General features: G+C 34.9%; 1 protein-coding gene across 1 annotated transcript; it reads right to left on the minus strand.

The window, feature by feature from the left end:
* Positions 1-5,150: 5,150 nt before the first annotated feature.
* Positions 5,151-10,660, minus strand: PPP1R15 (Protein phosphatase 1 regulatory subunit 15). Its single transcript, XM_071591545.1, has 3 exons — positions 8,795-10,660; positions 8,346-8,477; positions 5,151-5,960 (listed from the first exon to the last, which is right to left on the minus strand). The coding sequence occupies exons 1-3, from the start codon at positions 10,268-10,270 to the stop codon at positions 5,745-5,747; spliced, it is 1,824 nt and encodes a 607-aa protein (XP_071447646.1). The 5' UTR covers positions 10,271-10,660; the 3' UTR covers positions 5,151-5,744.
* Between the last annotated feature and the right edge of the window lie 2,649 nt (positions 10,661-13,309).

Here is a 13,309-nt window from a genome sequence, read left to right on the forward strand (position 1 = left end):
GATATTCATGCATGGCACAACAACTTCTCCAGGAGTCAAAAAGCTCCTCAAAACAGTTCTTCTTCTATTTATAACAAGCTGCCAAAAGTCTTAGTCCCACTCGAATTTTTAAACAATTTAGAAAAACTGAAACACTCAGTGAAATTGCAAGCGTTCGAAAATATTCCGGAGAACATTCGAATTGCTGTCCAAGTAGCCGATCAAAACCGCAAACTGCTGGACGAATACTTTCAACCTTTCGACCATGCAGCACAGAGACTGGGAGTGGAAGATAGGAGGATCGTATTTGAGGCAGAGCAAAGCGTCAATGCAATCACCTACTCTCCCCTAGATCCACTACAGGCGAAAGACTGGGCAGCATTATTATTAAGTTCTAAGCGTTTGAACAAAGCAAAAACTCGTTTGTAATTCGTGAATAGGCAATGAAATATTTGGAAACCGGACGCCGAAGGCCGTGGGTATTCCAAATCCTCCAATAGACATTAAAGATATTACTAACAACTGGCTAATGGAAAGCTTTTATGGAATCGATAATAGCATAGAGGATACGCCATAAGCTTGGAAAGTATTCTCAAAAATGGAACGGGGCCATACGAATTCCTCTTCGCGAAAGGTGTGAAGAAATGCACATTGCTGTCTAAACTCAATGATCGTCTCGTAATTAAGACGGAGAAATTTTTTAAGTGTATACAATGCTTTCTAAAGCTGTAAATGCGATTAATAATAATTGTTACCATTAGACGAAGAAATCCGCATGTGCGGTAAAAAACTGCAAAATTAAAAAGTGGATCCAGGTGCCTAGTGATAAATGGGACAAAATGTTGAAGTGTTTTTTTCAATAAAATATTTGAAACGCTCGTGTTGTGAAAACATGAGTGAAAAAAGTATGAAACTTTTATGCTTTTTTGCCTTATTTTCTTTATTGTTTCTTGTTATGTATAATGTTAAGTCATGAATCAATACACATTACACCCTATACCGTTGGAAATAAATTTGAATTTTTTTTTTAATTTTCAAACACACTTTGAGTACGATGAGAATAGAGGTTAAAATTCCCACGTGTGAATATTTCAATAGGAGCGGGGTGTGGAAGCAAAAGACTAGCGAAGGGAAATGCACTTGCGCAATGGAAAAGTCAAAATGGAGGTTGGAGGAAGATTTGAAAAGTGGAATGAAATATACATCTACTATATACTCCGGTGTAACATTTTCAGAACACATATCCAAACCTTAAATAAGGGCATTTTTTATTCCCCAAAAAATGAAAAGAATCATTCAAAAGATTGTGAAAAGTATGTTCGTTAATCCAACGGACTGTGAATTCAAAGCTCGTTTGAACAGACGGAAGAGATCATACTGATGAAGTATTTTTTCAACTAATATAGTACGCTGCAAATCAACGCTACGGTGTATGGTAGGGGTTGATTTGTGACACAAAATATACGTAATTTTCCCTCCTAACGCAGTCGGATAAAGTTACTTTGATCCCTCATCTTTCCTGGAAAAAATGACATGTTAAATCTATCTGTTCTAAACTTAATTTCTATAACTTTATTTGCATGATCTCTCCTACCGTAGTATGATGGGACTAATAATAATGCATTTTCAACATCATCACTAAAGAGACATCCTTCCAATTTATGCAAGGGGTTTACTCTTTAATATTACCTTCACTCATTTTTTCCGTGATTCTTGAGGAGATACCTGTACGCACGCGAACCCAAAAATTAAGCTGTCGACAAGTGGCAAGAAAAATGAACAATTGATGAAGTCAATTTTGCAGGGGGAAGCAATTATCTCCCCAATCACAATTTATCGACCTCTAAACAATTGAGATATACATTCATTTGTGGTAAATAGAGGCCTTGAAGAAAAGTAGAAGAGATAAATACCTGCTACTCTTAAGCCTATGTCAGCTCTTTCATGAAATTCCTACTCGAGACCAATATTCTTTCGTACGCCAGGTGGTTTTTTCAACCCAGTTGCAGGTGCACCATAACGCCTGTGGAGAATGGGAGTTTCCGCGTGAAACGGAGGCGTACAAGAAGTCCGTTGGAAAGCGAATGTGATTTATCGTCATTAACGTTTCAAGAACATTTCGTCCTCGCCATTGCAGAAAGTAGGCGAAGGGGATAACCGAAGTGTCCGTTTGTGAGCCACTAGCGAGGTCAGCGTTGGAACGGAGAAGCTGTAACCCATATAACACTAATATATAATACGCAACAATCCAAAACAAAATAACTATCTTGTCAAAAGTCTTGCAAATGAGATATATTGTAGATAAGATAAAAGAGAGGCTGATTGACATTAAGTAATCAACTAATATTTGTACGTATTAATTACCTGCATTTGCTAGACAATGACAACATGCAAGTAGATTATGAATTTAACCACTAATATTTCACTGACAATAGACACAATTGGGAAAGGATTATGATTCTGTACTAATTGGTTTAGAGCTGAGAATGATGTTTCTGTGCTGAATTTGGACACAAACAAATCTGCTTTGTTGCTATGCATTTTGACAATTTCGTGCACCACATTACAGGTGTCACATGCAGATTCCTTTTGTCAATAAAAATATATGGTCATAATCGCCATAATTTCCAGTATTTTTAAAGAGAATATATTGTTGGAATAAACATACACATATGCACTCTTGTTCACTATTTACATATAACCTTTAGCTTCATTACTTTCTTTGAAGCAAAATTGATCCAAATGCCATGCATTCTCCTCCGAGAGAATTGTCTGACTGGTGATTTCAACTTGCTACTGAAATTATGACCCTAAGGTGACAGAATGGTAGACGATAACTCAGGCTGGCCTTACCTCTTGCATTGAAAACATTTGTGGCATAATTTAAGCAGATCTGACCCAACAAAAATGCTAAATTTTCTCGAGGACTATGGATTCTCTCTTAGGCTTAAAGGAGTATAAGTTGTTTATCAGTTCAAATTCAACCCCTCCCTCCCTAGCCACCACTCCACACTGCAACACCAGAATCCAAGTAAAAAACTTATGGATGCATCTCTATTACTTGACCAACATTCTCCAAGTATTTTTAAAACTATCCATTTGGAATAGTTTTCCCAAGAAGGTAATTGATTATCTAGACTGACTATCTTTAGTGAATAAACAAAATTTATCATGGTTTTCATACTACATGCATATGTGAAACAAGCTTTTTTCACAGAAACATTGTTTAAAATCCAGAAATGTCATTGAATACACACGCTGCTTTTCTGTTCAGCAAACACTTAGGTGAATATAAGAATATTTGAACCAATGAAAATAAATGAAGATTAATATTAAAATAAAATTCACAATATCTCAGGTCATATAGCTCACCTAATATTAAGTTCTACAAAATGTAGAAGATGGCAATTTGTTGCAAAAGCAATAAAGAATAGAAAAGCTCAGAGGCTAGTCTGAAATCATAATGGGATTAGCCGCAGTTAACCATTCTTTGGATAAATAACTATTAATAACTTATCTGCATCAAGTTAGTAAATCCAATGCATTAAAATTGTCATTTAACCATATCCATAATGTAAGCCTGAGGGACATAACTAATTTTGTAAATGACAAACTGGGTTTTGAATGTTTTACAAATAAATTGGTGTTGTCTCTCAACAAATCACAATTATTTTCGATATTATTCAGACATTTCAGCAGCAAGTCAACAATTTTTTTAGGAACTCTTTGATTAAAATTAACTATTTTAATCTTCTAACATTGTCATTTCTTTGATTTATCTATTCTTCAAACCCTTTTATTATGATAAATGTGCTGTTGATTGAAAATAATTCCATACTTAAAAGAATGAATAAGTTTTAAAGCATCATATATTATTGGAATGCCTCATGAACCCTCCAATATTCCACCCTGCATTTCGTGGAATTATTACCATGTCAAATAGGATTGTCTCTCCCCTGAATTTGCTTAGTTTAAAGTTATTTGCAAAAGGAAATTGCAGTCATGCATTATGCAACCATTTTGATACTGGATGATACTCCTCTGTAATTTATTAGCCAACACTGTGACAAATGTTATAATGTGCATTTTCGATTCATAATAACAACCAAAGAAAAACCCATTGGGCAAGAATAACACCTAAAAAGTGAACACAAAAGACATTTCATAGCCAAATAATACATTATTAACACTTGCATTATATTACAGCCACAAAGCTTACGCATCTGATTGAAAGTGATTCACAAAACGTATGAAGGTACACAGCCATATTTTACAGGCAAATAAATTAAAAGTGGAATCACATATGGTCCAAATCATTGGCATTGGAAGATTCTACTCTTTAAAATTTCAGAATTTTTATCTGTTGCAAGAATTTTATTGAACACCCAGGTTTGCCAGGACTTGATTTTAAATAGCCTGAATTTCCTGCCAGACTGGTAGCAAGTTAGAAATAAGCAATTAACTTGGATTCTGAAGAGCTTATCAAAATGTACTCCTGCCATTTTTTAGCTTAATTACAAAGATACATTCAGAGAAACTGCGGGAGATGAGGCAACAGTAACTTTTTATGAAATCATCCGATAAGTGTACATTACAATGCAATAATTTCAGTGTGTAAAAATAATTCACCTTCACCAGGATCCCAGTCAAAGCGAATGATTTTTAGACTCTGAAATTGTTGCATTGTACCAAGATATAATTCAATTAGAAGTTCAATTGCTTGATTCCATGATTCACTGCGGTAAATTATTTAGATTTTCGTTGTTTCATTTTGAATCAATGTACCGCTTAGTGAAGAATTGGTAGAATGGGGATATTCCTCACATGGTAATATTTCTATGGTGTACAATTTTAATTTGGCAAAGTTTCATATAAAAAAACTGATCAGTCAATTAGCTGAGCAAAAAAGTTAGAACTTGTTAATCTGCCTAGGGGACATTAGCTCTTCGGGAAGTCCTTGTTCCAAATACACAGGCGCATGGAAGAGTATACATCTGAAAAATCAACCTGATTTCTTTATGATACTAACTTTGAGACAACTGCAACACAATGATTGCAGAACATTATAAAATCCAATTGAATTACTATCCATAACATCATAACAATAAGAACAAATATTCCTTTAAATGATGGTAAATCATTGAAGTCATGTAACCAATTAAAGTCTTGTCAATATTATTTATTTAAAATGTTTACTTGCATCATTTCTATTGCATACACAATAAGTTTCACAAGTAATCCATCTATGGTAACCATAAAATATATTAATTGATACTTTGCATAAATACATATAATATCTGGCGGAAGTGAATATCACAGGTAAAACCCAGCACACTGCTTTGAAAAACTTCACCAATTAATCAAAATAGCCCATCTCACAGCCCATAAGATATTGAATCAAACACTAGGTGCGGAATAAAAAATATCATTTTCAAAACTATTGCATTTTACTTTCAATCACTAGCTATGTACAATAAAATCATTTTTCATTTATATAATGAGGAAAAACTTTAAAGAAGCAAGAACTGTATTTGTCAAAATGCAGCTTCCCCCTACTCCCTAAGTCAAATATTGTGACACTGCTAATATTTTCAGTTCAACTAAGCCGCCAACACTTTAGCAAAGTATGGAGAATGTTTATACCAATATGGTATCCTCAACCATGGCAAAACAATTTAAAGTTACAATGAAATAAACAAATATATCAAAAAACAAAGAAAATGTATCCTTTTCAAGCACCCAGGTTTGAAATGAGGTATATCAGTTTAAAGATCGTAGAGACGTGATGCCATGACTTTGCTTCTGTGTACCGGATCCAGGATTGCATTCAGCACTGGTGCCACAGATGCAATTCGACCACTAAACCGAGCTCTATCTCTGGCATGTACTTCCCATGGCCCTCGACGAGACTCCCGGTAAGCATAGCCCCAGGCTATCATTGGTCTTATGACAGCCAAATCAGATCCCTCAGCAAAGTGGACCTAGAGAATTAAACACACAACACAATTACATGTTGGCCTATAATTCAACAATGCTAAATTAATGAATCAATTTTCCAAATACTTTAAATGTCTTAGGTACCAGGCAAAGGCTAATTGGTGAAACTGAAATATTATAATCAATTAGAAACCACAAGAGCATCAATTTTGCAAAAATGCCACTTCCCTACAGAATAGGTGTGGTCAGATGAACATGACATGAGGAAGGGATTGCATAAGGTGTGGTATGCCTTGGATAACAACCAAATTTGGCATAATAGCCACAAAAGAAACCATAACAATTTAACTTTCATTCTTCAGCATATGGAAGTCACATTCAAAATTTCAAAACTACTTATGCAGTCCTGGGAAAATTTTGTCATCATATTACTGCAGTAGGGAAGAAACTAGGGTGGCATTGTGACATGGGGAATTTATTATTATTAGACAATATTATATACAGTCAGCGAGTTCTTAAGTTTATACAATGCATTATCTTTCTAAGAAAAGATATACTATCAAATGTGTGAAAAACAAACATATGTACATCAAAATATTTAAAATTCTGAGACCTTATGTGATATGGGCTAATTAGATATTGATTTCATATCCAAATAAAATATAACTTAACTTGGCTGAAATTGGTTATAGTAAGATTGTTATCAGTATAAGTGTGTCCACTAATACCCAAGTATGTTTGTATAAGCAGTTATCCAAACTTTCATTTAACACACTTGATGAATTCATTCTTCTTCCAGGAATTTCCGTGACGTAGGTGAGTTGATGGGCAACTGTTTCGCCCCAAGTCCTTGAGGCATCTTCAGGTCAAAGTGATTTGCCGAGCCAACAGAGCTCCCGGCCAGCCAGCGTCTCCTATATATGGCAGCCAAATTGCAACGTAAATCACTTCGACCTGAAGATGCCTCCAGGACTGAGGGCGAAACAGTTGTCCATCAACTCACCTATGCCACGGAAATTCCCGGGAGAAGAATGAATTCATCAAATAGATGTTGCAGAAACCTTAGGATTAATTTAACACACTTGTGACCTACGTTTTTCTTACACTAAAAACTTGAATGAAAAGAGGCAAAAAATTCAGCCATTTCACCATTACTCATGTTTAAATGTTATTTTATGAGAAAAATAATGAAGCATTGGATAATAAAACTTCAGATTTCCTGAATTATCTCAATAAAAATTTTACATTATACCATTCAAAACTTAAATATCCTTAGTGATCAACTTGACAATGCATCTGAATATTAAATTGGATTGATTTATGGTTCAATTGCATGTTTTGGCTTGTTGTTGTTATTTGGTATCATGCGGAAACACATTCTAAAATGGATACAAAAATTTTACAGATACAAGTCAATCAAAAATGTGAAAAGCACTGTGGTGAATTATGAGTGAATTGTTTGTAAAAAGTCCAATTATCCATTTCATAGAATGCATAAGTATACTGAAATACTATCCTGCCATTAATCACATTTTTTTCCACTTAAAATGTTCTTATTAAATAATTTAGCAGCCCATTACTACCATTATCAATATGCATTGTTGCACGTTTACATGAAATACATTGTATTAATGTCTGGAATTGTACATTGTAAATAATTTACATCCATTCCTTAAATTGATATTTTATGGTAATACTTGTGGAGTATGCATTTATAATGGTAACTGTTTCATGAAAAACTTTTCTCAGTTCCTTTTGTTTGGTTCAATGATGACAACCAGGTAAACATTAGGGAATGAGCATTTATAATTTCATTTTAACCTTAACACTACCAGCTTGATGGCATGATTGTGACATTATTGAAGAACAACTGTGTGTGCTGATGCGGCACGATTAGACCTATGTGAACAGGGGCTACATAGCATCATTTTATTTAAAAGCCTAACTAAATGGAATTTCACAAAAGGAGATTGTTACATATTCTTAAGAATTCTGTACATTATTATTTAACATATAATAGAGTGACATTTAATGAAAATGAGATGTCATAATTATGAAATTCCTCAGTAATTCCACCATTTTAACTACTGCTATAATCAATAGTTTTACTTCAATGTCTCCTTCAACTTCCTTTACTTGTACTCAAATCAATTGCAGATTAATTTCAGAAAGCAAATGACAATAACAAATGTGAATGAAAGGATGAAGACAAATATGAATAATGGCTCAGCTGAAAAATTGGAATGTTTTCAAAGGTAGAGTACTTTCTTAATAGTAAATACAGCTGCTTCTATAAAAGTATAATGCAACATTACCCACTAGAAGTGAATGATAATAATGGATTTAATTTATGGCATATCGAAAGAAATTATATACGTTACAAGTAGCTCATTACTTTGAGTTAAGTAATGAGAACACAAGAAGCTCACCGTTTTCTTTTTTATCCTTGGCGATTTTTCAGGTGCACTTTGAGTAAAACATGCAGTCCAATTGCAGTCTTCTTTCACACACAAATTGGTAGCAAGACAATCAAATCTCAAGGGTCGTTCCACACCATCGAGCTGTTAATTACAAATAAAAATATTATACACAAAATTGAATATTTTGCACTTTAACACTAAATTGTGTCCCTGATTAATTAACTGTATCTCTCTTATTCCAATAACATGTACACATGAAAGTTATTTCCAGAAGTAAACAACGAATTTGAAAATTTTCCACTAAAAGCTTACATGTCATAGATGCAATATTTACATCAATGCCAGGAAAAAAATGACGCAAGACAATAGTTGAGGGCACTAGATTCACACAGACGGATAAAAGAATATGCACATATTTAAAGATTATGATAAAGTAAATTTCATAATAACTTAAATACCTCATAATCGCTGTTGTCACTCGAACTACTGTCATCATCTTCGGTTTCACTTTCTTCCAAAGAGGAATTATAATCGACGGGCAAAGGCGACGATGCAGCCAAAGCAGTATCTGGACATTCCTCAAAAATTACGAAGCTGTCCTCACTATCCAGGGAACACTCAGAAGGGTGCCTTCCTCTCAACCCTTCTTTCAAGCAACCCAAACGAATTGGATCTCTCTCTTCCATGGTCCAGGTGCATTCTGAACCTGTGTCAGTTTTCAATTCTTTGGTCAAACTGTCTTTTATACTGCTTTCTTCTGATGTATCACTACTCACACTGCTATGCATATTAGACGGTGTAGCTGATGGTCGACTCTTTTGAAATTTGACTCTCTTAGATCTCCAGTTTCCCTTCCACCTGGTGTCACCGTTTGATACAATATCGTCCGCCGATGTATTTATGCACTCTACATTGCCCTGACAACTCGCAACCTTTTTGCCTGGAATGATCTTGTTCCTCTTCATTCTAGTGTTCCACATACTCTTCAAATTTTGCACTGCTTCACAGCCAGATTTGTTTGGTCGTGCCATTCGTTTGTTTGGAATTATCTTGGCAACATCAGCATAAGATCGCAATTGGCCGCACTGCAAATTAGTCTGAAAACCTTCAGGAAGATCCGTCTTCGGGCTTGAAATTACCATTGTGCATGATCCAGTCCGAGCACTTTCCACTTTAAGTGCCCCACCAACTACAGAACTATACGTCCCCTTCAGAGATGGTAAGATATTCTCGCATGAATTTAAGGTCCCTTTTTCAGGTTCGGGTATCACAGCCTTGCACTCAATAGGGGCAACACACCGAGTGTTTTGGGGAATTCTGTCTGTAGCATCTACTAAGCTGCTAACTCTAAGATAAGGAGGAGCACACTTGGTAGAACTGGAGCAAGGAACACTTTCTGAGCCACACACACTTTCTTTAAACTTTTCAGGCTGCGCGTTCTTAGCAACTGTACTTGAAATGCAGCCATCAGAGAAATTTAATTTGCTTTTGGGTTCAACCAAATTAGGTTTTTCTTTAACTAGACTCATCAGTTCTACAAATTTACACACGACAGCATCCCAAATCTGGCTCGTGTCTCCAAACATTGACCTTCCTGCATGAGTTTTACTTCCGACAAATCCACCGACGATGGTTTGCTGACTTATGGATATAGCTACTGTGGGTCCTTTAGGAAGCATTATTTTAGCGGTACCTCCTTTGCTGAGATGCGCTGACTTTTGTACTAAATTGCAATTGGAGTTATACTGAGAACATACCCATCGTGTGAAGCGGCAACTACTAGGAGTAGCATCAAACATACTGGATGATTCACTTTCCATCGGAATATGAATGGGCACAGAATTGTCATACGCTTTACTTTTATATACAGATAAAGGCAGGTCCATTTTAGAATTTCGCCGCACAGGCGAGGTTAAACTAAGTGCGAAATCCATATTGGAAACTTGGTTACATCCAATTATATGTAAAACCTAATTTCAAAAGATGCCATATAACATATGTATCATAAATTTACCTCTAGAACAAAACAGTGATAATTATATGTCATCTTCAAGAATTAGTCTTCGACACAAAGTGGCAGTAGTTTCCCTCCCAAACTTGTCAGGCCTTCTAACGAATGAACATGATGAATTAACGTCCGTCAAGTTGGTTAATTCACCAAACACAAAAATGCGTTTGCCATTATCTCCTGTTGTGAGGGGAAGATCACAACTACTTCGATGAACCTTATTATCCGCAATAAACACAGACTTCTCCATTTCACACTGTAAAATCTCAACACAATTCAATATACAAGTCAGCCATTTTCACAAGTAGATCGAATCAAGCAAATCAACGTAACAGCATGAATCACACTCCTATGTCACAATGTATACTTCATAATTATCACATTTATTTGAAATTGTCGCTTTAAAAAATAAAATAATAATTTTTATATTAAAAGTAAATTTTAAATACAGGTATCTTAGAAGTATGAATATAGGATTTTTAGTTTGTTGCATCAGATCGAAGTCCTATTTAGGGTTGAGAATAAACGACAAATATAGCATTAGGTGACATCTAACGGGCTGTAAGGAAACCGATTGTAAGATGGTGTACGCGTGCTTCGAAGGTGTTTAATTTAAATCCAAGAAATGAATACACAATTATAAAGGCAATTCAGGGAGATCATGGGATTCTTTCAAATCAGAAAACAAATATATATTGAGGAAATTTATTAATTTTTATCCTACTTAATAAAACTTAGTCTTTAGGTTTAATATTTAGAAATATCTCGAGCCGATAAGCAAAGCGTATACATTTCGTCAACAACTATTTAGGACCATTATATTCCTCTACTAAATCCACGATAGGGGTCAACGGAAAACAAAAACCCTCCACCAAGTCAAGCCAGTAACCCATATGTTGCGAAACTGACTTTAAAACAAATTTGTTATAACTTGGCTATCTGACGAATGTGCCCTGTTAAGTTTCATGGGGGGGTCAACATTTGGCCACGAGAAGTCCTCTAGTTCATAAAATGCGAACACAATATGACGCATTTCCTAGCATATCGGTGGTGTTATGAATCCTCCTCAAGGCACAACTTTAGTATGCGAGGAGTGTAATTTTTCTAAGTTGAGACAAAAATATCTGCAATCATCTGTGGCTGATTTTGCTTGCGGAGTTGTGTGAAGTCCACTTATCATGTACTTTTCTTTTATGGATATCCATTAAATATCAATGCATTGTTCTACATAATGTGGAAAAACTAATCTAATAATGAAGTAATTCATCAAACATGTGAGGGAGTTAATTATAGAATGAATACACCTAGTAATTGCTCCTTGCGATGCACCATGTAAACCTCTGTTCAAAAGACTTGGTTTATTCCCAGTACCTTGCATATTTATATTTAATATCATCTTGCATGCAACGGGTAATATTTCTCAGTACAAGTCCAACCACAATTACCATAGTCACCAGACAAGGACCTGCAATGACCTGCACCAGCCATTGGTCAGAACACACAATACTGCTCATAGGCCCAAAGCAATGGGCTTAAGGTTATTCAATAAAGTTCCCCATGAAATCCAATATGAAACAAAAGTACCTATCTTCAAGAAAAAGCTGTTCTACCTATTAAAAAATAATATGTTCTATTCTGTAACTGAATACCTGGAATAGTCGCTAGTCATTCCTTGGCAGAACTCTAATAGCTGAGTTTTGCAAGAGTACCCTTTTCTAAAACCATATTGGTGACTGAAAAACCAAGTCTCACTCTCCCACAAATCCCAGAGATAATCAGCCATTATCTTTTCTAATAGCTTGCATTCAACTGACGTCAAGCTTACCGGTCTATAATTATCAATTAGTGCCTTATCTCCTCCTTTGAAAAGTGGTGTAATATATGCCTCCTTCCAAGCATTTGGCAGGGTATTATTGTTTAAGGTAACATTGAATAAATGATTAATATAATTTGAAACTAAGCTACCACCCAATCCCAATTTAAGCAAGTCAATTGAGATACCATCTGGCCCTTTTGATTTATTTGCCCTCATTTTCAGATTTTTTAAATAAATTTCTGCGCTCGTCGTTATAATACTTTTGGTATTTAATATTTTTTCGCCTCCTTGTTGACTCAGAGATGTATCTACTGAATCCCTTTTGTTTACCATCACCTTAAATGCACTTGCATACCAATTATTAAATGCATTAGCCTTTTCCTTATCGCCAACGATTAGTGTTCCATCCTCTTTTTTTAAAGCTGTTATGTTTTCCCTGTTGCCTTTCCTCCTCCAGAGGTACTTATAAAATTTATTTCCATTATCTATCCCAATTATGTCCTGTAGGAAACTTTCTTTGGCTATTTTCTTTTCCCTATTTAATTCAAGAACTAATTTTTTTTAAATATGAGCCATTCCAAGCTCTTGTTCCGTTTTTGTGAATCAATCTTAGTTTTTTCTTCAAGGATCTGATTATTTGTGTATGTATGAATATGCAAAAAATCTCTGGACAAATAAATGTATTATTATTGGCTAGACTGGAATATCATCAATCCATCATACATTTATGGTTTTTGGGTTGTAACATTTCAGTCTTTTCTTGGTGACATTACAGTTACAGACAATCATGGAGCTCCTAATTGATTTGTATTTAGAGAACTCATTTTATTATCTTTGAAAGGTAAAGTTTTCTGTAATTAAAAATAGAGAAATATTCATTAACAAAATTAGCTAATGCATTCGAATTATTTATCCTGCCACCATTTCCATCCTTTTAATGTTAAAAATTCATTGGCTGGCTGAACTCTTGTCAAGTTCTTAATTCAGTATATACCATATTGCTTTATTTTATTGACAGAATAAGGAATTAGGTTATTGTAATGTGAGGATTTTTAGTATCTTGAGTAATGTCTTATAATCAGCTTGGTAGCCCAATGAAGTCTCTTACTACTCTTTATTGTCTATATACATACCTGAAGGATAAATAAC

This window comes from Hetaerina americana, unplaced genomic scaffold (genome assembly GCF_022747635.1).
Source record: "Hetaerina americana unplaced genomic scaffold, ioHetAmer1.1.p SCAF_49, whole genome shotgun sequence".
Classification (NCBI taxonomy): Eukaryota; Metazoa; Arthropoda; class Insecta; order Odonata; family Calopterygidae; genus Hetaerina; species Hetaerina americana.

Coding starts and splice junctions, on each gene's coding strand:
- PPP1R15 (XM_071591545.1), bottom strand. CDS start 10,270: ATGGATTTCGCACTTAGTTTAACCTCGCCTGTGCGGCGAAATTCTAAA. Junction 8,478..8,794: donor GTGACAACAGCGATTATGAG/GTATTTAAGTTA, acceptor TGTAATTAACAG/CTCGATGGTGTGGAACGACC. Junction 5,961..8,345: donor CAAGGATAAAAAAGAAAACG/GTGAGCTTCTTG, acceptor TTAATTCTCTAG/GTCCACTTTGCTGAGGGATC.